This window comes from Phaseolus vulgaris, chromosome 5 (assembly GCF_000499845.2).
Source record: "Phaseolus vulgaris cultivar G19833 chromosome 5, P. vulgaris v2.0, whole genome shotgun sequence".
Classification (NCBI taxonomy): domain Eukaryota; kingdom Viridiplantae; phylum Streptophyta; class Magnoliopsida; order Fabales; family Fabaceae; genus Phaseolus; species Phaseolus vulgaris.
In genome coordinates, this window is record NC_023755.2 from 3968893 (window position 1) to 3994577 (window position 25685).

Sequence of the window (25685 nt, forward strand, 5' to 3'; positions counted from 1 at the left end):
TATGTGATGTAGGGCCGAGATGTATGAGGGTCGAGGATCCTTGAACTTCAACGAGGCTCACTGGTGGAATAAAAAGGAACTTGTTTATTGAATGATTAATCCCAAAATATGTTCTAAGAAAGGTGTAATGACCAATCCAAAAAAATAACTACACACCCATTTGGGAAATAGAAATTTGGGATGCTTCCAAAATAATCAATCTAAGAATTTTCCATAATAACTAATTCAGAATTTAAAAATATAAATTTTACTTTTCTCTTGCAAAAACAACAACAGAAAGCAGTGACAAAGGTAGTTTGGTCTTTTTCTCTAACCCTAGGGTGTAGTTAGCAATTATGAGGGTGCAGAAAACAAAAGTACAAAAAATTATAAAATTATACCGTGTAAGAATAATTATTTTGTTTGCTTTTGTTTCTTGCACTATATCATTTGTGACCTGCATTATACCATTTTTTTGAAATGTCAATGTGTTATTTATATTTTTTTAACAGAACTTTATATAATTGATTTAAATAATAAATTAATCTAGTAATTGTATGCATGTTAGGTTATAAATTTAGTTAAGTTGAATTTGATTATGAATTTGTATGTATGAATTTGGGATATATATGTAATTGATTTGAGATCTTAAATAATGTATGAGTGATTGATTTGCATTGTATGTTAATGATATGTGTTGTATGTGATTGATGAAAGCTTGTATGAACTTGATGTCATACATTCGGGGTAATGTATGAGATGTTGTGTTTTGGTATATTAAGTATGAAAAACCTATGAGCAGAGATCCTTTGCCTTCACTGATGATCTAAGTCACATAAACTAAGGTACTAGTTGGTGAAAAGTTGAAGGAGAGTTCATACACACCATGACCACTTGTAGTCACACGATATGAATATTTGGACTTACCTAGATCTGATTGGAGTGGATTAGCCGTTAGTCTCTGGTAGGGGCATACTTAATGAGTCTTTTGGAAGAAAATAAATCCATATGCCATTACTGATTGAAATGAAATCAAAAGGGTACTAGGAATTGAAAGAAAATCAAGGTACCGTGAAACAAATGGATTTATGTGGTCAAAATATGATTAATGAGTTTTTCGAAAGACAATAGATTCATTTGCAATCACTATGATTAGCATGAAATCAAAGGTACCGAGGGTTGAAAGAAAATTAAGGTACTGTGAAGCAAACGAATCTATGTTAAGTCAGTATGATTGTAATGAAATCAAAGTACTGCGGATTGAAATGAAATCGAATTATTGTGATTGATATTTGGAATTTGTATGATTGTGTTCGAGTAAAAAGAAAACTAAATTAATTATGAATTATTAATCAAATTAGTTATTTTACTTATATTTTTTTATGTCAAAACTTTATTTTGATAGCTTACCCTGACATGTGTTTGTTTGTGTGTGAACTGCAGTGATTGTACTATGTACATGAGCAAATATTTGTATAGGTGTAGGAGTGAGATTTTGAGAGAAATATAGTAATGATTTTTTTTTTCATTTTCTTTTATAAATAGGTGAATTTATACATATATTAAGTGAATTAATAAAGTTTATATCTGGTTTGACGTTCATCTTTAGGGTGTTACAATTCTGGTACCAGAACAAGTGTCAAGATTGTTTTCAAAGATAAAAATTGAATTTTCTTTGGTCTGGTGCTTGGGCAGGGTAGGCGTTAATGACATTTTATAGAATGTTTTCATTTGAGTAGTAAAGTTGAAAAAATTAAATTGGCGATTGAATGGAGAAAATAGATTATTGAGTCGAGTATGTTACCATGAGGAATATCAATATTGTTGGTAAAGAAGAATGATGAAGAATTTAGATTGTGTTTGGAGAGAACTAAACGTTCATGAGAAGAATTACTCTACTCTTGACACGAAAAGGATGGTATTGGTGTTGTCATGAGGATATAGAGCCACTGACTCGATAGTATTTAGTTTGACATATTTAATATCATAAGAATCATAAGTACTTGTTTGATCAGAAGTGAATAGACACGAGACAAGAGAGGTTGGTGTATTTGTTAAAGGGTTAAGATTTCAAGTTTATTTATCTTCTAGGAGGGCAAATCAGGTTAAAAATGTCACGAGCAAGGATACATTTCAAATGTCAGATGTAATGGTTAATCACTCATGTTAGTGGAGTGTCTAACACTAAGTGGACTTAGAGTTTTCATAATGGAAGTAAATGGGGATTTCCAAGTTTAGGATAAGATTTTGTACTTGCAAGCAAAAGTTAGAAAATATAGTATAGCATAAAAGTTATAAAAATGATTTTATGGGCACCATACATAAGTAAGGTAATATCCGAAGAAGTTCTTTTGATGGTTTAACAGAAGGAGGAAGTGGCTCAATGAGTCCTTGTCTATATAACTTGTTAGAGACTAAAGTGGAGTATCAAAAATTTGAGATAATGTTATAACAATTGGACGTGGCTAAGTAGAAGTGAAGTACTATTGTTATGTGATTCTTTTCCACAAATAACGAGAGTACCTAATGGAATCTGGATTGTGGTAGATCGAGTAATGAATGATGCATAATTGCTTTCGGAGAAGATGAATGGAGTTTTGCAAGATTATGATCTTTAGTTGAAGAACTATCCTAGGAAAGGAAATGTTTTTGCAACAAATGTTTAGAGTCACAAGAAAATATAAGTATCAACACTTAAGATTAGATGGTTGGATTTAAGTGGAAGTTTCAACAATTTGAATTTGGAAGTTGTTGTACATTTGTTATAACTAATGAGTTTCTAGAAAAAAGTGAGAGAAAAGAAATTTGTGAAATTGAATTTGAATAATATTCTAAAATTATTAAATATTGGTAAAATTAAAGATTTCTACATGGGAGGTGAATGATATCTTGAAATTTAGAAACAAAATATGTGTGTTAGAGAATGGTAAATTGAAGCAAATGAGTTATCTAAGAGTCATGAAAGTCAACTCAGTTTACATCTAACTATGACCCAAGGGTATCAAGATTTTTAGAAGTTTAATTGGTGACATGGTACAAAGGAAAATATAGTCAAGTATGTAGTTACTAGTTTATCTTGTAAAAAATCGAAGGTCAAACAAATAACGACTAGGAAGTATGTTAACATAGTTTGATATTCCCAAGACGGAAGTGGAATAAAATTTGCATAGGTTTTATCACCAACTCGTCACGTGTAGCAAAGAAACATGATTTAGTGTGAGTAATAAAGAATACACACATTCTACCTTTGAAAAGGAATGATAGGATTAAAGTTATGCAGATAATTGGGTGAGAGATCTCAGTTTGACAAAAATAGTAAAGAGGTAGCATTGGGTATTGTAACTAATGTTAAGGAAGTTTGCGCTTGATTGGGTTATTCTTATCTTTCATAAGGATGAGGATGAATCCTTAACCTGTGGTATTGGAAGGAGTGAGACGGTGGTAAATCTCACTCTTTGTTTATTTTTGTACGAACTGCAATGATTATATTATGTACATGAGCATATATAGGTGCAGGAGCGGATTTGGAGAGAAATATAGAAATAATGATTTTTTTATTTCCTTCTTCTGTAAGTAAGTAAATTTATACATATATTAAGTGAATTAATAAAATTTATATCTGGTTAGATATTCATTTTTGGGATGTTACACAATTTCCCTTGCACGTTTGATTTGAAAGGAATGAGTGCAAATGTGCAGGTGTTGGCTGTTGGTGTTTTCTAGTGGTGGTGGAGAGGTGTGATAGAGGTCATGGTGGTGTTTAGAAGCTTGGGCTAGCTAATTCAGGTAAAAAGATGTAATTATGGGGTTAAATGGCAAGAGATAGATTTTTGGAAATCGTCTTGCAAAAAGACTTTTTGGAATAAGCAATCATTCAATTATTTTAGTGCATTCCAAAATTAAAATTTCAATGTTAAATTGGGAAATGCAAAATCCATTTTGGAAAGACAATTTTAGAATAAGAATAATGACTTTTAGAACAGATACATTCCGGAATTCCTTTTCCAAAAGTTATTATTCTTATTCCAGAATTACCTTTTCGGAATGGTTTTCTTCACATGCACCCTAAACCCCATTATGGAAATCAAATTTTAGAATTGAAAATAAACCACAAACTCACATTTCTTTCTTCTTTGATGAAAGCAACAACCAAACACCAAAAAAGCATTGGACAACGATTGCAAATGGACCTAACAAGAACCAACCACACTCATGCCTCCCACAAAACACTCAAAATGGTAAAAAAAAAAGACACAAACAGAGAAGAGTTAAATCCCTAAATTTATTTTAAAAACAACTAAGGATATTTTCGTTATTTCACGTTAGTAGTATAGTGCAAGAAGTACAAGCCTTATTTGTTTTGCTTAAAAGGTATGGTAAGTGGTGCTAGTTTTTGGCCTTTAAAATATAGGTTATTTCTTCCTCCGCCGATATTATTTTTAGATACACCTTCATGAGGTGTTGAAAAAGTTAAAATATTAATTTTCTAGATTTTCAGATTGTGGAATTTGAAAAATATTTTGGATTACACAATATAGAATATATTTACAGGTCCAAAAGTACATTATTGATTGTGGAATACATTATAGATTCATAAATATATTCTGAATTTCTAGTTTATGTAATCTAGAATACATTCATAAATGTATTTTTTTATTGTAGAATGTAGAATATATTTTTGGATTATTTAATCCAAAAATATATTTTTAAATACATAATTTCAAAACATATTATGGATTATGCAATTCAAAATATGTTTTTGGATCATGCAATTCAGAACACATTTTATATTTCAAGTTGTATAATCTAAAATAAATTTTCAGATTATGTAATCCAAAATATTTTTAATCCATGGACAATTTGGACTTTTCCTACACTATGCAGGTTTAAGAAGAAAGTACGAGGGTGGTAAAAGAAAGTTCCTAAAATATATAATAATAGTTTGATATTTGATTATATAAATAGAGCAATCTAAATCAAACAAATACTTTCTGCACTTTATAGTTTCTTCATACACCTCCATGAAAATGTTTAAAAGATAAAATATAAGGGTTATCTGGACTAGCTCGCCCCACCCACCCTGTGTGGACTGCAGGTTATACGGGACGTGTCTAAATGTATCAACAAGTTGAAATATACAACTCATCATGTATTTTTTCTCAACAGGTCCTGCTTTGCCATCCCTAATAAAACACATCACTCTTTTCCATATATATATATATATATATTTTGCAAGTAAAAATATGAACCTGTCCTAGAGAAAAGTTCTAGGAAGTTTTAGGAAATTTTTTATAAAATAATACTTGTAAACAACTTATTTTTAATATTTTTAGATGATATTAAATATATAAATAATCTTCTATATAAATTAATTTTAATTTATAACAAAATTATTTTAGTTTTCTTTCCTTAAAGGATTATACCAATTATGAAAAGTAATTTGATTTTGCAGCTAATGAAAACACAATGAGGTGAGTGTCTATTTCTTTAATTTTTTGAAGTGATGCATACTCCCCATTCCTTTCGATAAAAGAAAACAATTTGTTCGTTGGTGAAAAGTTAAGTAAAGTTGCTCATCTTATTGCAATCTCATTCATAACTTTCTAATCATCATCTTTTGTAGAACCGTAATCAACTTCTTCTCTTTTCAAGTAAATGCAACATTAACAAAAAAAAGTTATTTTCTTTCTAGTGGAAATTAAAATTTTGTTTGTGTTAGAGATTCATTCAAATAAAAATAAAACATTTTATAATATATAAATAGTTATAGATGATACAAACTTTAACCTTGTGAGTCAGTTTTATAAACTTGAAGTTTATTGTTTTTTAGAATGAATTACATTAGATAAAATAGGACAATTAAGGAATGTCTCAACCTATATAAACAAAAGAGGTTAGATGCCTCCAAACCAAAACTCATTATAATAAAAAAAAATATACCATCTCAAAAACCTATATATACACTATGCAAATAAAATGACTTAAACATAAAAACTTAATTAGAAATAAAAAACATCACATAATGATTAAAAAAAATCAAAATCACAATCTCTATAGAGTACTTAAATTTCTTGGGATTAGAAGTTATATTAAAGTTGTAAGTTGACTATGCTTTAAACACACATTTATCCTAAACTGGTTTCATTCTATTGAAGAATAAGTGGCACCAACACTCATGTCTTAATTGATGCTTGTAAAAGAGAATTGACTTTTTGTGTTTGTTTGGAGTAGTTGCAAATTGAAGGAGGTAGAGAAATCAAACACGTCTCAACCTCAAACTTTTCATGGGTCAAACATCTCCTTTTTGATGGCTTTAGAGGTAAAATACATGTTGAAGTCATTTTCCTTTGGAATGTGGAGTCTGAATTGGGCTTCCTTTTTTCAGCCATAAAGGGTCAACTTGTGGAGGTTGAGATGGGCAATGGAAATTCAATTGTCATTATTGGACACAAACACAAGCCCACTTATCTCCTCATGTTTACCTCAAATCAATGACTAAGATTCACCATCACTCACCAATTTCTCCACCTTAGCATGCTTGGTCAACAATGTTTTGTGGTGTGATGTTCCTTTTTTCCTCCAAAATTCTCTATCACCACCTTTCAATAATTTTTGATTCAATTTTCCAACAACACAAATGAAAAGTGACCAAGTACAAGAATTATGACCCTTTGTGATGAATTGAGGATTTTCCCTTCAAAAAACCATATTTGAATAATGGTCAATTTTTGAAGTGGTGGAAATGAGTAAGAAGAACCCACAAAATGAATATCTTAGAAAGATTGGATGAATATCTTACACAAGGAAAATTGGTGAGATATTGGATAAGTTTGATTAGACCAAGAGAGCACAATCCCTACCTTCACCACCATATTATCAAAGATTTCATCTAATTCTAAAAATGGTAATTAATGCTATATCTTTTTTTTTATATATAAATTTCCTTATAATATTTTATGCTAAAATTACAAGAGCAAGTATATTTAGTATCCCACAAACACAAAAATATTTAAGGTTTTTTTATTGTGAAAATAAAAAAAGTCAGACAATAAAAGAAGCATTTTCATGTAGGATTAACAAAAGAAAATTTTGTTGTCTTTGTCATGATAGATATAATTATTATGGTAATCATGTAGACAATCACAGCGTCACCATATAACCACTACCATTTGAATTTGATTATCCTGTTTAATTATGTCTGCTTCAACCATTTTACTTTCTCAATATTGTCTTTTCTTTTGGATGCTTTCACTCTGAGATTTCAGCAGATAAGAATGAGATTTTAAAGTGTCTAAAAGTCAAAAAGGTTTTTTATTATTTAAAAATTCCATATCTCAATTTAGGTTTGGCTCCATTGGTACATTTTTCTCCTTTAAGATTCTACAATACTACTTAAGGATATTTTAAATAATGTAATATCACTAATTTTCTTTTTATTCATTTGTTAATTTTTTTTATTCTCTGTTTTGTAGAAGGACTACATTCATAGAATAGTAATCAACATTAAAGACAAAAAATAATTAATCACTGTATTAACTAAATTAGATACTATTTTAGAGACTACAATATTATTTATATCTAAAGTAGTTTATATTATTAATAAAAAATTTATAAAATGGTTTACAATATTATTTATATTTAAAGTAGTCTATATTATTAATAAAAAATTTATAAAATGGTTTCTAAATTGGTGTCTAAATTAGCTACCAGCGTTTTAGTTACTAATATTTTAGATTCTAAATTGGCCTCAATTAGTCTTTTAGAGACTAATTTAGAATCTAAAATATTAGTAGCTAACTTGATAGCTAATGGTTAAATATCAATTTAAAAACTATTTTATAAATTTTTATTAATACTGGAAATTATTTTAGATACCAATAATTTTCTTAGTCTCTAAAATGGTCTTTATTTTAGTTCAATAGTAACTAATTATTTTGATAACTAAAATTAGCTGCAATTTGATGATTTTCTTGTAATGCTAAGACACTAAAGATTATCGGTTAAACAATTGTTTTCTTCTATTTGGTCGTATTTCGCTTAATTCTTTCTTCTCCTAACTCTCACAAGATTCGACCTATAGATTGGGAATACATTTATATAAGGTACTCCGATACTCAAGTAAATATTTGACATTTAAATACAATAATTACTATAATAATAACGTAATTTTATTTTGGTTATTGTATCTATTTATAGTATATTAATATTAATGTAGACCTCAACGAATATGTATTATAATTAGTCTTTACATTATTTAATTGCTAATCATGATAAGTTTAATCAGTACCCAATATCCTTCTATCATTTATATTCAGCATGGGGCACATTAGTAGAAAATAAACACATGTCAAGTTGATTAATTTAATCATATTATAATTAATGATACATTATAGCCATTATATAATGAAATCAATCATATTTTACATTACATCATTTAAGGATATGGTAACTCTAAGGTACCAAAATGTTGTCTCAACCCTCCAAATATATATCACCTTTGCGTGTTGAAGATGGAAGCTACATCATGCCACGTCTTCTAGGGTTTCTGTTGCATGTACTAATGTGTTAATTAATAATTATACTATTTGTCACTGAAACTGTAGAAATCATTCAGAATTCCAAGCCACACTGTTCCATTGATTTTAACACTGAATCAAAAGATATTAAGCTCCATTATTGATGATTGCTTAAGTAGGAAGCTACAGACACTACAATGGTGGTTGGCTTTGAGCGAATATGTAGTTATTTGTTGCATATACAAAAGTTGAAATTTCCACAAAATGTGTAATAATTAAAAGAATAAAATTTTCATTGGAGGTATGTTTTGTCATAAATGCATGGTGATTGGGCATGGAGGTAGATGTTCATCTACCCAAAAGTTAGGACTCTAAATTAAATGCTTGATATAAACCAAGAATTTTTAATTTCTTGGAAGTGAAAAGTTTCATAATCTAATTGTTAGCATGGACTTACTTTTTCTAAACACATTTTTTTTAATGAAATAAGTAAATTTTTATCTTTTTTAATGTGTTAGTCTAGTATATATGCTTATTTTAAAAATACGTGATTTTATGTTTTTAAGCAAATTATATCTATTTTTAAATAAATGATTTTTTTAAAAATGTTTATTTAAGCAAACATTTGTTTTAAGTTTAAGCAAAATGGTTAATTATTAGTCTCCATTTTACACTCAAGATGAATGTAAAGGATAGAAATTGGTATTTTACATTCATGATATGTATTTTTCATTTTTATTTATAAGACTTATTTCTTATTTATTAAATTAAATGAAATTATTAATTTTAGTTTATAACGATAAATCTATCTTAATTTACATTTTTTTCAAAATTAGTCTTATATTTTAATTTTAGAAAATAAGTACTAATGGAGTTGTTGGCAAACTATAGCACTTATATAGTTCAAACAAAAAAAATGAAAAATAAAACGCATTTATAATACTTATTAATTAAACACTTTACACACAGATTAAGCTAGCCATAAACAGTTGAGTATATTATGCTTATTGAGTAACTATTACCAAAAGATTAGGAACAATTAATTTTGAGGCATTTAAGTGATTTAAGATGTTGTAGTTTTAAATAAATGCAAGATATTAAAAGATTTATCAGATCTTTTAAGATTTCAATGTTATTGTACAAACTAAGATAGTCATAGAAAGTTGACAGAAATAAATGAAAGTTGATTTCAGGTTTGAATCATGATTTGAAAAGTACAAAATATATCATCATGAACATTTGATCTGAAATTAATGTCTTATTAAAAAATATCAATATAGCGTAATGTATAAGCTCATATTATCTCATTTGTTGACTAATTTTATGACCTTATCTAATTCTATCTTAATATAGAAGGAACCCATTATAAGACATGTAATATTATAATTTTTGGGAAACTTGTTATTTTACTAAATAATATTTAAACATTTTTTTAGTTTTAAAATAGATATTTACTTATTTTATTTTTTAAATAAATGATAGTTCCCATTTTTATAACTTCTAAATAGAAGTTTACCTTTTCATATTTTTAATAAATGACACTTAATTTTTTTTTTTAATCTTTTTGATAACGTGACACTAACTCTCTTATTTTCTTTATAAAAGTATTTTTTAAAATATTTTTTATAAAAAATATTTAATTTTTATATTATAAAATTTTAATTTTAATTTTCATAACTTTTATTTAACTTTTAGTTGATATATGTTATTTTAAATAAAATAAATGAATTGAATGTTACTTTATAAAAAATTATGTGAATATTATTTTATGAAGACATAATAGGTTAATATATATTTAAAAATTAGAGAGGATATGAATGTTATTTTATTAAAAATACAAAGAAAATATATATTTATTTTAAAATTAGAGAAGATTTGAATGGGATAAGTATAATTTTTCTTTTAATTTAGATATGTAAGAAATAACAAAGATGGACATCATTATAACTAAAGTGAAAGAGAAAAAATAAACAATGTAAATGAATGAAATCACACGGAAATTTTTTCAATTGATACGAGTGAACTAAAAACACCAATATTTCAAAATTTGGATGCATAAAAAGTTTACGAACGGATGTGGAAATTCACTACAAGAAAATGATTAATTAAACTTAAGCGTAAGTCATATGTAAGACGTTAGAATGGATTAAAGTGTCTACAACACAATGTTGTTCATGAAGACTCAACACAAACACAAATGCTTGCAAACAATTATGTGTGTGCTAAATCGATATAAGCAAAGTCAAAATATGAAGGACTTTACTAGGAATAGGTTGATTCTACACTACAATTGGGTGTAGCTAGGAATGAACCGTCTTTAGATGGGATGAGCATGCTAGGCCAGAACGACGCTAACTCAGTTAGTGCATGTTAGGGTCTAATTGTCATTAGGTTGGAATGTGATTCAAGGGCTAGGACAACACAAATGTTTATACATGTGCTAGGGCCAAACCAACGTTAGGTGTTAGGTGTGAGCTAGGGCATGGCCAATGTTGCTTAAGTGATTTATAGGCAAGTGGCCTCATTTTTCCACACCATCTCTCGAGTGCCCCCTTTTATGTCTTTCAAATCCCTAGTTTTCTCTCTTTCAAATTCCTTTCTCTCTTCTTTGTCCTTTGCTTCTTTAAATCCTAAAATTCGTGGTTTTCTTCTTACTCTATTTGCTTATTAGGTCAATACAATTTTTCCATTTTGGTGGTTGAAAAGGAGAGAGGTGGTGGTTGAAAATTCATTGTGTTGTCTGTGTGGGAAGGAGAAAGAGTCTTATCGCCATTTGTTTTTCGTCTGCAGTTTTGCTTGGCGTGTTTGGAGTTTATGCTTTGAGTGACTTGGAGTGTCGTTCGTGTCTCATAATGATCCTATGTCAAACTTTGTTCAGTTCAAGATGAGTCAGTCTTCAGATTCGGTTAATGATGTGTGGGGTACAATTTGAGTTGGGGTAGTGAGTGAAATATGAAACCACAAGAATTTTATCATCTTCAAAAGGGGAGTGACTGATGTGTCATAAGTGTTCATAATTGTGCAAGTAAATGTTTGGTCTTGGATTTATGTAAAATCTCGTTCTACTTCGTTTTCTTATTCTAATTGGTGTTTGGAACCTTTGGTGTGTATGAGGATGGTATATTGATGTATTTTAGGTTTTCTTTTAGTATGGCTAGTGTTTTTGTTAGTCTGATAGGCGGTTCTAGTTAGAAGATGGTAATTGTGTAATTTTGTATAAGGGTTGAACCATCCCTGAAGTGGTTCTTATTTATTAATTTTTTATTGCTGATAAAAAAAATTCCATTTTGGTTTGTGGCTCCATTTGTGCTTGTTGTGCGTGGAGGAGAAGCTTGGCCATGCAAGTTGGAGTTGTTTGTTGTTGCATGAGGAGCATTTGGAGCTGAAGCTGAGGTTATTGCTAAAACTATTGTTGTTTCTTAGATAATTTTTGTTTCCGTGTTCAAAAATGGTTATGAAGTTGATTGTTTTTCCCTTCAACAAATCCCTCCATGGTCACAACTTTAAGTTCAAAACTTAGAATTTTAAAAGACGGTAAATTTTTTCTTTTAACAAACAAGTTAATTCATTATTATGTCCATATTGTTTTGCTTATCTTACAATTTATGCTTCAAAATAAAGAATGAAGAAAGAAGAAGCATTTGACCATCGCTATTAGAATCTATTGTTAAGTTAGTTAGGTCTTGACCTTCACTGTTAGATACTACGTTTAACTTAGTTAGGGCTTAACCCTCGCTTTTAGCTTGCACGTTTAACTTAGGTATGACCTATATTAACTTTCAGTTAGAGAGGACTCAACCCACACTATTACCTGCAAATCTATGCAAAAAATTAAGAGATATGTCATTTTCCAGGAATAATTATAAAAAATAATCAATACTTATTTTGAATAAAAATAATGTTTAATACTATTCATTAAATAACAACCAAATTTAGAGACAAAAATAATTAGTCACTATATTAACTAAATTAGATACTATTTTAGAGACTAAAAAATTATTATATAAAAGTGGTTTTTATTATTAATAAAAATTTATAAAATGATTTCTAAATTGGTATATAAATTAGTTACTAATATTTTAAATTTTAAATTGGTCTCATTTAGTCTTTTAGAGACTAATTTAGAATCTAAAATATTAATAAATAAAACCTGGGTAACTAATAGTTAGATACCAATTTAAAAACTCATTTATAAATTTTTATCAGTAATACAAATTACTTTAAATAACAATAATTTATTTAATCTCTAATTTAATCAAATATTAATTAATTATTTTAATCTTTAAAATTAGTTCTAATTTGATAATTTTTTTTAGTGTAATATATTAAAAAATTAAACACGTTTAATATTTTCTTTAGAATAAATAAAATAAGTAAAATCTATTCTTTTAATCCCTTGCATATGTCAACTTAACAGAAGCACAAATAAAAAATAATTTCGTTAACAAATGTTAAAAAATTAAATATTTATATTGAAAATTATTTGAAATGAAATATAATTATGAAATAAAGAAAAACCAGAATTTAATTCAGCATCAATTTATCTTGGGAAGTGCTCTGTTGTGTACTAATTGACCATTTATAGTAAAAGGCTTGTTTCATAAACTTTTCCGAAACTTGACCTTGTCTTTTACCACTGAAAGATAGCTTTTCAATTATTGCAATTCTACGCAGTGGTTTTGCACTGTGGTTTATAGTGCGTGAAATACACTACCTTTTTAATATACATTAATTTGAAAATTGTTTTTTTTTTTTTTGGTATAGTCAAACGATACCTTGAGTCAGTCAGAATTCCTAAACCATCTGACACTTGTTTATGATAGGAAATGTACGTAACAACACGTGATTGATCGACCTATGACAACGAACCAGTTGACTAAGTCAGCAGTACTAACCCACAATCAAGGGCTGTTTAGTGCAACTCTAAACACGAACCAACCTTCTAATCCGATTCACCAACGAAGACCCATTAAGGTAATATAAATAATGCAAATTTCAAGAATTAGGTACGTCATTTACAACCGAGTGCCGACACCTTTGCTGACTTGATTGTCAGAGTGCCTTCTGTAGGTACCATCCGAGCCTGTGCTACCTGACGACCGAGAGGAGAAAGGAGGAGTAGGAAGCTGAGCGCAGAAACGACTAACCGAGTGAAGGAGTAAAGCAATCGTTCTCTGAGCTCCAACACTTGTTCGAGAAGATTTTCCATAATAAAATATTCTATTGTAATAATAAAAATAAAAATAAATAGAATATTATAATAAAATAATAATTTATAAAATTGTAAGTTGAATGTAAGAGAAAGATGATAATGTATTTGTGATTTAACCTTTCATGAAACCTTAATGCTTATCCAAGATCAATAAGCATTACGAATAAATCTCTTTCACTTTTCGTGGGAAATTTGAAAAGGTGGAAGAAAACAAGAAATGGAAAAGCAAAGCTATATGTGACAAAATCAAAGAGTGCTTATTATAAGTTGATACATGTATCTTATCATCTTTAATCAATCATTAAATCACCAAATTTAATTAACATCTTGTCATCACTCTATTTAATTATTAAATAAAATTATATTTCACAAATTTCTTAACATCTCTAGGTTAATGTTTATACTTATATTTAGGATTAATACTTAAATTTTATTTCATTTATTCTTTATTTATAAAAAAAATACCTAAATTTTATAAACCCTCAAAACATGTTCATAAGTCATAAAATTTAATAATCAGAGTTTTTAAATAAGACCACATGTCTTAAAAGTTATAACGTTTTAAATTTAATAAGAATAAAGTATAACTTTTTTTTATCTTAAAACTAAATAAAATTTATGCTGAAAGCAAAAGTTACAATAAATTCTTAAAATGATATAAGAAAGTAAGACATTAAAAAAAAATTAAAATCTCATATAGAAATTATTTTTTCATAAACAAAGAATGAAATAAATTAATCTATACATCAATCTTTATACAAAAAAGGTAAACAAATTATACTAATCCTAAATAAAAACATATTCTAATCATAAAAACTCCTTGTGATCCCAACTGATTTGTATATGTTACCAATAATTTCTTCCAAGTTGTATACAAACAACAAATATTTGTAGTCAAAGATCAACAAAAACAATTGTATACTACTTGGTGTGAACCCAACTGGTCCAATATTACCATATATAAAGTGATTTTAAAATATGATGAATATTAGATGTATTTAAATTTTGAAAAAGAGTATAAAAGCTCTTCCCTAAACTAAGACTTAAGCATTTAGATTTTGATATTTTTGAATATTTGGATTGGTTCTCTCTAAACAAATAGGTCAACACTTTTTTGACTAGGTATTGGTATTATGTTTCATTCCTTAATTAAGAAGTTTTAGATGAAATAAAAAGTTGGCACTCGTGGTTTGACTAATTGCAATATAGGTTAATTTTGTTTGATAATGGTGCACTAAGAAAGAAGCACTTTCACATGGGATAGGTAATGTAAGGATATGTACAATATCAGGATTGGCTTAGAATTTAAGTTAGATTTCCCACTTACGTCAATGCTGCCCATTAACACAATATTTCAAATGGATCAAAAATAATAAATACTACTATTTATTATTATTATTTTATTTAATAAATTCTTGGATGTTTTGGACATTGAATTAGAAAAAAATAATACCAATCAAATCCACCCTGAAAGTTGCTTCCCTACTTTGAGTGCAAGTGGGGTCTTCTGGTCTTCCAACAATTTTATTGAGTGAATAACTTAGATTGAACTTTTCAAAACACTACCTTATTCTTCACAAATCATATCCAACATTTACCCACCTATCATGTCCATTAGGCTCCATGAAAAAAGCTACAAAATGTTACTTATACTTTAGGATAAATTACATTCATAACTCCTAATCTTAAGTCCAACAAAGCCTGCAATATCGTTCTCTTTTCACTCTCTTTTGGGCTTTTTAAATTTTTACCTAGACAGTACATATTTTTTCACGGCAAGGTAATCCTATAGTGAGTTGGAATTAGTTCAATGGAATTCAAAATTTTATCACGATTTTGTTTTTAAAAGAAGTTTCAGAAAATGTATATAAACGGTTATTAATTTTTATTCTTAAACAATGTGAGACTATACTGGATGTATCGGAACAAATCTCTCAATCGAGGGTTAAGGGAACAAGTTTCAGATCCCACATATGGCGTCAATATTTCAACCTCAAGTTCTTCATCTATTGGAATCGAAAACTCTTTTTCTTAATCCTCGACTAGGAGACTTGTTCCAATACGTCCAATATAATCTCACGTCACTTAGAAATTGAGACCAATAATAATTTATATATTTAGTTTGAAACATTTTTAAAAAATAAAATATTGAAGAAATTCCGAACTACAAACAAATAATAATGTTGAATATTGTACAAAAGGTAATAAAAATAAGGAAAATAAATAAAATTATGAGCGTTAATCATTCTTTATACTGAGAAAAGAGGTTTGTGAAATATGACAGAACAGCAGAAGAGAAATGATTGGATGATATATAATAATGGAAGTTGAAGTTTCTAGTAAGGTGATTAGGTCATGTGTCTTTAATTTTTCATTTTTCCTTTGAGTTTCGAATGGAGATGTGAAAGAAATGGGTCCATGGTCGGTTGCATATTTAAATCATAAGCTTTTCTTTTGCATGCGATGTGCTTTGTCTCTTCATTTATGTGTCCACCTGCACACCTCAACTATGAGCATTAAGATTTCTGAGCCAACACCTTCATCACACAAAATTATGTCTTTGTCTTTTACCCTTTAAAAAATTCACTTCCAGTTTTTTCTCTCAACCATTTGTGACACAGCAATTGGAAAGGATAAGGAATCATCTTTTAAGAGTTTTTTAACAATGCATACTGGTATTTTATCATTGGAAGCAAATAAGGATAAGAATTTATATGCATAGATATGTCATGATCCATTGCACTATATTTTATGCAAAAAAGTATACTCCTAAATTAGGTTAAGTAACCAGATACGTCATTACTAATGAATGAATGAATTGAAAAGAAAGATAATTTTTTTTTTTAATTTCTCTTTACATAGTGCTGATACTATATATCCTCACCAAGTAAATGTTATGATATGTGAAACAGTTTAAAGGGATATTTTGAGGAAAATGAGAAACTTGATGAGACGAATTAATATTACCCGAAGAGTTGCGTTGTCCAGTGTAAGATCATTATCTCATGCAAGTGGAGAAGAATATGGTTTAGAAAAAAGTAAATTGATATTGCTAAAGATAGAAAAAAGAAATAATAAGTTATTGTTCTCCAATGTAAAATATATAGAGGAGAAATAAATGCTAAGATTAAACTATGAGTTAGAACACTATAAGAAAATCATGAAATAGAAACTAATTTTTAGAGACCAAAATAATTAGTTGTAATAGTAACTAAATCAGAGACAATTTTAGAAACTAAAAAAAAATTGGTTTCTAAATTAGTTTCTATTATTGTTAAATAGTTTCTAAAATTTGGTCTCTAAAACCTTGGTTGCTAATTAGATACCAATTTAGAAACTATTTAACAATAATAGAAACTAATTTAGAAACCAAAATTTTGTTTAGTTTCTAAAATGATTTCTAATTTAGTTACTATTGCAACTAATTATTTTGGTCTCTAAAAATTGGTTTCTATTTCATGATTTTCTTATAGTGGAAGTAAGGTTCTTCACTAAATATTATGAAAGTATTGCTGATTGCTATAATCATTTCTCCTAATTAATATGGATTTGTGCATGGTAGATAAATTCAGTATTGCATTGATATTGCTTATGAAGCTATTAACATGCTTTCTAAAAAGGTTAGAGGAGGTAATGTGTCTTACAAAATTGATATTCATAAAGTCTTTGACACTCTGAGTTGGAAGTTCTTATTATTAGTTTTGACACGCTTTGATTTTCACCACTTGTTTGTCGGTTGAATTAGTACAATTCTCCGTTCAGCTATCTTTTCTATAAAAATAAATGACAGTTTGGTGGATTTTTTTTCCTTGCAGTAGAGGTGTCAGACAAGGTGATCCTTTGTCTCCTTTACTTTTCTATCTTGCAGAGGAAGTTCTTAGTAGATGTATCTTTAAGCTTGTGAATGTAAGAAAATTTTACATATGGCTAGTTCGTAAGGTTCTCTCACTCCTTCTCATATTTTATATGTTGATGACATATTTGTTTTTTGTACGAGGAATATTAAGTCCCTTAGAAATTTGAGTATTTTTCTTAAAACATATGGTAATTTTTCTGGTCAATATATTAATAACTCTAAAAGTAGTTTTTTTTACCATAGATAATTCTACAAGATTTGTCACCAAAATTCAACGTATTCTTTCTTGTAGTCATGGTTGTTTGCCTTTCAATTATTTAGGAGTGCCTATCTTTGTTGGTGCTCCAAAGTGTCGATTTCTTCAACGTTTGGCTGATAAAGTCAAATTGAAGTTAGCATCTTGGAAAGGTAAATCTTTTAGCATGATGGATCAGATTTAGTTGGTCAATACGGTGATTACTAGATTTCTAGCTTATAGCTTTAATATGTATAAATGACCTATTTCACTTCTTAACCAAGTTGAGCAGTGGCGTCAAAATTTTATTTGGACTGGTGATATTCTAAAAAAGGCATAGTCATTGTGAATTGGGATACGATTTGTTCTCCTTTTGAGAACAAAGGTTTGAAGATTATTAATCTTCGTCATAAAAATAATGCATATCTTCTTAAGCTTGCTTGGAACTTTACTTATAGCAACATACATTGGTCTTTGCTCTCGAAAGCTAGGGTTCTTCAATCAAAATACGAGTTTATAATGGTTTATAGATCCTCATCTTTTTGGCCTGCAATTAAGTAGTTTTATTCTACTATACTTGATTATACTTCTTGGACTGTTGGTACATATTCTTTTATTAATTTATGGAATGATAAATGGTGTTCTACTACTTCTTTAACAAATATTGCAGAGTTATCTAATGGTGCTAGCATTCTGGATACAGTCTCTCAGTTTTGGACAGGTTGTGATTGGAATATTCTCTTATCTTTACAACAAATGCCTTATTTTTTTAATATATCATGGTTAGAGAGGAACAAAATATTCCTAATTGGATTCTAGATGAGTCTGGTCGTTTCACTCTTAAATTGGTTATGACTTTTTCTTGGAACCAAGAGTTCCCTGTGGTGGGGTAAATTCATTTGGTCTTCATCTATTCCTCCTTCCAAAACTCTAGTACTCTAGAAAGTTTTTCATGGACATCTTTCTACCGATCAACATATTCAGAATAAAGGTTTGCATATATGTTCTATGTGTATGCTTTGTGAAAGCATGAGGAATCTATTCAACATTTATTTTTTGAATATTCTAATGCTTTGCATATTTGGAGTTAAGTTCGACAAATTTTTCTTACTTCTCATTTCTCTAATAAGGATGATCTTCTTTCTTTTATTAAGAGTGATGGTAGCCCTTTGGTTAAATTGATTAAGCTTGCTATGATAACTTTTTCTATTTGGATGATATGGCATATGAGGAATTATGCTAGATTTCAGGATAAGATTGAGGTTTCTAGGGCTATTTTTAACTTGTCTAGTGAGAAATTCGTCTAAAGTTTCAATGAAGAATGATATATTGGATTTCAATGTGATTAAGTTTTTTGGTATTAATACTCGTAGTGGTAAGGTTCTTCGTCTAGAATATTTAAAGCATTTGTTGAAAAACAGAGTGACAGAGAAATTAAGATGGTGCGTAGTGATGGAGGGGGTGAGTACAAGTCTAATGAGTTCAAGAGGCACTGTGAAGAACTTGGGTTGCAGCATAACATAACTTGTCCCTACACACCTCAACACAACGGAGTTGCCGAGAGAAAGAATAGAACAATCATGGACATGGCGAGGAGCATGCTTAAAGCGAAAGGTATGCCAAATTATTTTTGGGCTGAGGCCGTAACATGTGCGGTATATTTGATAAACATATCACCCACTCGGAGTGTTACTAACACAACTCCGATTGAGGCATGGAGCGGATTCAAATCTAATGTGCAACACTTGAAGGTATTTGGGTCAATTACTTATGCTCATGCCCCCAAGACAGCAAGATCAAAGTTGGATGATAAGACAGTGAAGACCATTTTCAATGGATATAAACATGGAGGATACAAACTGTACAATCCAATGACAAAGAAGGTGATTATCAGTCGTGATGAGGAAGGACAATGGAATGCAGCAGCTGAAATGGATTCGAAAAAACGATATATTTACGTTTTGAACGATGATGTGGAAGATGAAGTCACTCTTGAAGCACCTGCAGTTCAACCTGAAGTTGCAGCCCCAATTGCAACTATGATGGATCGACCAAGAAGGCAACAACGACAACTTGTACACCTTCAAGATTGCGAAGTAAATCTTGATGATGAAGTTGATGACAATGGAGATTTAGTTCACTTTGCTTTTCTTGCAGATGTCATTCAACACCCAAAATGACAAAAGGCTATGAATGAAGAATTGACGGCGATTGAGAAAAACAATATCATGACTCAAATTGATTTTAATCTAAATATTCCAATTAAGATTTATGTTGACAATGTATCCGCAATTAATCTTGCAGATAATCCAGTTTTTCATCAAAGAAGTAAACATATTGATATTCGATATCACTTCCTGCGAGACGAAGTTGGGAATAACAAATTGGAATACTGTATATCAGAAGATCAAATTGCAGATAACAAATTTATAAAACGTTTGATTTATTTTTTAATTATTCAAATTAAAAACACTTTAGGGTTGTTAGAAAAAAATAAGAAGAATGTACAATTTTTTTATGTTTTGAATTGAATAATCGATTACTTTTCTATATCAATTTTCATCTATATATAGAAAACAAATATTAATGTGTCAGTCCTATATATAATTTCTTTCTCCATGAAAATTGGTGGTTACTGGTTAGTTGAGAGTGAATACCTTAATTTGTTTTTGTTGTTCCCTAATCCTTTTAATATATGATTATAGGTATTCAAATATTAAGAATCCGATTAATATAGATCAAGTTGAATAAAGTTAATTCAAATTTTACTGAATGACATTTATAGAGAATCCAACTAAAGATCTCCTTCCCTTTCATACTCAAGACTTTAAAAAATAACATTAATAAAAAAAACTAGTAAATTTGATTATCCTTAAGAAAGTTAATATTATTAATATAATTTGAAAATCATATCACTATATATTCAATGATGGAAATAGTATAATATAACTTAAAAAAACACTAAGTAATAAAATTCAGATTAAAAAAAAAGTACTCTTTTAATAAACACGAATGATAAATTATTTTAAATAACTTAAAAAATATAATTTATTAAATGAATCATAATATTTTCATTTACAATTGATATAATTTTATTCTTACGAATTAAATTTTAAAAAAAATTAAAAAATGTAAATTAAATTTCAACTTACTATTTTACTCATAGAATAATAGTTTTATAATTTTAAATTTTAAATTATTATATTTAAAAATTATTAATTAAAATATAATCATAAATCTATTAATATATTCATAAAATTCAGTAATATAATACTTTTATTTTTTATTAATAAACTTGTATCAAACCGAACATTTTTGTGACAAAGATCGATATATGGTATCGATTGAACGACACAAGTTTAAGCATATTTACTAAAATATATATTAAAAATAATTAAACAGTACAGGAATTAGATAATATGAGATTAATGGTATGTTATGAGGCTCATCACTTCTCTTAAATGGCGTATCCATGTCAGACACGTATCAGTGTCGATATATCAATGCAGTGTTCAATTCAAAATATATTTGTTGGATTTTTGAAAATTCTAGCACGGTTCTAAAACAATTTTTAAAGATATAAATACAATAATTTTCTAAAAACTCAAATTTATTGTATAAATTTTTATTATGATTATAAAAATAAGGAACAAATTCTTTTGAACCCGTTATAAAAAATATCTTTATGCTCCCAAAGAATCTCAAACATATTTTTGCACATAAATATTTATTTTTAATTTATATAATTTAAAATTATATAATATATAGATCCGTGTTCCTGTGTCCTACATTTTAGAGATTATACGTCTGTGTCCGTATCCGTCTCGTGTCAGTATCTGTGCTATATAGATGGTATGTATTTTAATCAAGATCTAAAAGTAAAAGAGTTTATAAATATTATAAATAAATATTATAACTAAAATAAATATATATTATTATTATTATAATATTTATTCAAATGAATAACATTTTTCAGAAAATGGAGGAAGAAAAAAAAAAGAGGAGAATAATTATTCATCTGGTAAATATTACTCTCTCAGTCTCTTTTACAATAACAAAACTAAATATTTTATTATTTTATAAATATAATATATATTTACAAATATTTATATTTATAATGATTTGTTTTAATTCACTTCTCTGAAACTGAATCTGCTGACTTGTAAAATAAACAGGTGTTGTTAGGTAAATGAAATAGCAAGAGTTTTGTTTGTTGATTTGAAAAAATGAAAAAAAAAAAGAAAAGAAAATTCACACGGCTCGTACTCTCATTAATTAATTATAATGAAAAGTGTACTTCCCTCGTGCATACTCATAATTGGGGTACCCCACTTTAGGGGACAGTGTTTATCACTGTGGCATTCCTGTCCTGTCCTTTTAGGCCTCAGTCCCATTTGCTGCCCTCCAAAGTCCCACAACACAACCAAAAGGCATGCAATTGCCCCCTATCAGTGTGCCATATCAATTCTCACATCCCATAAATAAATGAATTTAATGAAGCAATGAACCACCACCACCACACCCATTTTTCATCATGAGTCACTGCTCATCTTTGAAGTCTTCAAGAAATGAAATCATTAAAACTTAGACCAATCCACACATTTCAAAGTCTCTTCCTCTTTCTCAAAACCACCCTTCAACTATGCCATTCCCTTACCTACCTAACTCTAATTAATCACCTATTTAATTTTTTACCAACATTTGAAACTTTCAATTAATCAGGCTAACCATTTTCATTTTTCTTCTACTTTTCTAAGTAATGCTGCTATGTGCAAAGAACCTTCCAAAGAATATGTATTCCACTTTTTTTCACCACATAAAAGTTATTTGTTTTTGTTTTTGATTCAAGAAAACATAGAAAAAAAAAGTATAGGGATATATTCTAGTTCAAAATGCTTCACTTCCCTTTCTATTTGATTGATATCTATCTTCTTCACTGTCTAAAATTTTCATCATGCTTCTTTCTGATTTCACTGTGGATAAAACCGGAGAAAGAAGGAATACATAGAGATCCAAACAAGAAAAACAAAACCCAATTATCCAAATTCTGTATGACCCCTTCCACCCCCACCAACAAGAAAACAAATCAAATAAAAACTATGAGCCTCTCAGAACTAATTAACTTTCCTATATACAAAATTGAAATCAATTTCCAAGCCTGGACTCAGTAATACTAGTCTTGAACTGCATATTTTCAAGATGATGGGGATTGGTGTTGATGGGGTTGTTGGCTGGTGTGAACAAATGGATGAAACCTGGGTTTGCCAAATGGGAATCCCATGGCTTTGGAGGGTGAGTCATTGTTACTGCCACTGGTTTTGACAATGGTCATGGCTCCTGAATTTGCATTGATGGTGGCATTAGGAGCACTGAGAGAGGAGGAAGTGGATGTGGAATTTGTGGCCACACGTTCACAAGAAGGGCACATGGTCAAAGTTGTGGCTGGTAATTGCATGTAGAAGGGGTTTGAAGTCTTCAAAGCCCTCAATTCTTGAAGCTCCTTGTGAAGTCTTCTATTCTCTTCCGTTAGGGTCTCACAACACCTCTTCAAGTACTCACAATCCACTTCTGTTTGCTTCAACTTGGTCCTGCATGCACACACACATCATATTTCTAACCAATACTCATAACCATATAACAAAATTGAAACTGAAATAAGCATTATAAAACTGGTATTCAAATCTGCATATAACAAAAACAGTGGACTAAAACATGTACGTGAGATGTCATGTCCTACCTTGCCCTTCGGTTTTGAAACCACACTTCTACTTGTCGAGGTCGTAGATTGAGTTGTTTAGCAAGAGCAAGCTTTTGTTTCTGCATCAAAATTACGTGTCCAACACTGTTATTAGTACTAAACAACACCAAAACAAAATAAAAAAAAGACAGATTTAGTATAAATTTTCATATAGTTTTATTATCGGGATCAATCGATGTAAAAATGGATCAAAAACTATGATTGAATCTCAACAATTTCTAACACTCACAGGATTAAGAGTGTTGTGTTCTTTGAAACTCTCTTCAAGGAACGCAGATTGTTCCTTGGAGAGTCTGAGTTTCTTTCTGGCGTTGCCGCCACTGCCGTTGTTATCATCTTCATCACTGGCTCTTGGAGAGGCCCTTTGATCATAAGCTTCACCCTCATAGTTCCTTTTATAGAAACTCCCTCCTCTGTTGTATATGCAGAGATCCATTTGAAACGACGAGGCTGCGCTGTTCGGAGATGATGACAGCGCCGCCACTTCCTCCCCCTCATCCTCCGCCAGCGGCGGCTGCGCGTTCACGTCCAAGCCCCTAGAAGAACCTCCCAACTCAGATGACAAACTCCCTGCACGTGTCCACACCAGACCCATACACGATGCTATCAAAGAAACTCAAGCAATACCAAATAATAGCACAAAAACTTATATTCAGTGGTGGAGCAGTTCATCTCTAAATCAAATTGAAGTTTTTAGAGTTTTATCTAGATAATCTGAATACTTTTTTTAACGTAAATCCTTATCATACACATTGCTGAAGTAAAAACTGTAAAAAAAAAAACTGTACGGACAATTGTATAACACTGTATTTAAGTCTTTGTTTGTCATAGAATGAATGGAAAGGATTGGAATCTCTTGGTACACGTTGTTTTAAGGAAAAGGGTCTAAAAAAAATCAGAAAAATTGTTGGGGGTAAAAGTGAAAAAGTGGGTGTATACCGTTTTCAGAAGGAGGGTGCCATGGGAGATAGAGTTGAGGGAGAAGATCAAGCTGATGCAGAACTGGGTTGTTGTTGGGTTTGGAAGGATCTTCTGTTGTGTGAGTGTTGATGCTGTTGTTGTTGTTCCTTGGCTTTGTTTCTTCTTCTTCTTCTTCTTCTTCAAATTCATCTTGTTGATCCTTTTGTCTAGCGATGAGTGGCCCGATTGACAAAGCGGTGGTGAAGCCTAACCCCGGTTGGTTGGAGGCTTCACGAGGCTTTTCCATGAAGGCAAGCAAAGGCCTTGAAGAGTCTCCCAAGCTCAAACCAAGTTCCATGATCTGCTACTCTGCATAGGCCAAATGAAGAGATATAAAGAGAGAGAGAGAGATGGTTTGGACTGAGAATTAAGGAAGAGGAGGTTTGAAAGAGAAGAGTCTTTATAATTATAGAGATAAGAGAGAGAAAGAGAAGTACGTGATCATAGGATGACCCAAATGGTGACCCTTTTGAAAAAGAATTAAAAAAAAACGTATTTATACACAGTGGGTCTGCAGTGTTTTTGTTTTCCAAATTAAAAATAAAAAATTGAAAAAACTTGTGGAATGAAAAAGGGAAAAGGGTGTTTGACCGACAAAGGTTACCAAGGTTGACAAACACACGTGAAACCCTATTTTGAAGATATAGATAGTCCTAGGAGGTAGATAGATAGCATTAGACGATGCATGATGAGTGGTGTGAGTGAGGAGATTTTGATGGTCTGAAACGACAACATTATTCCTGGAAAGAATGATGCTTGGCGCGTGAGGATGATGTAGGTTAGGGGTGAGGGGTGAGCATGGGTATTGGCATTGATTCAGAGGGTTGGGATTTGGGAGTGGTTGGATTGTGTTTTTGTCTGAAAAGTAGTGTGGTGTTGTGTTGTGTCATGTGTGTGGGTACATATGAGTGTGCATCAATAATAATATTGACTCATCAATCATCATCATCATGCATTTGCAATGACTTTAGAGGGATTCTGGTCATTAAGGCTAGGCTACCCACCACCCACCTGCTCCCACACCCAAGAGTGAAGTGAAGTGAACAGCATAACGATATGCTCGGAAACGGATCCACCCATGTGGGTCTTGGAGCAAAACAATTTCCCCGCAAAAATGAGAGAGAAAACGACATTATAACCATCCTTCTTCTTTCTTCTTTCATCTTTCA

The 25685-nt window shown here is 29.9% G+C and overlaps 1 protein-coding gene across 2 annotated transcripts; it reads right to left on the reverse strand.

The window, feature by feature from the left end:
• Nucleotides 1-22678: 22678 nt before the first annotated feature.
• On the reverse strand, nucleotides 22679-25521 carry LOC137834905 (homeobox-leucine zipper protein HOX11-like). 2 transcript variants are annotated; one of them, XM_068643137.1, is made up of 5 exons: nucleotides 24954-25521; nucleotides 24496-24825; nucleotides 23786-24126; nucleotides 23536-23615; nucleotides 22679-23386 (listed from the first exon to the last, which is right to left on the reverse strand). In XM_068643137.1, the coding sequence occupies exons 2-5, from the start codon at nucleotides 24812-24814 to the stop codon at nucleotides 22993-22995; spliced, it is 1134 nt and encodes a 377-aa protein (XP_068499238.1). In that variant the 5' UTR covers nucleotides 24815-24825; nucleotides 24954-25521; the 3' UTR covers nucleotides 22679-22992. The 2 variants fall into 2 exon arrangements, with proteins under 2 accessions (XP_068499238.1, XP_068499237.1); XM_068643136.1 differs by lacking the exon at nucleotides 24954-25521 and having other exon boundaries at nucleotides 24496-24939.
• Between the last annotated feature and the right edge of the window lie 164 nt (nucleotides 25522-25685).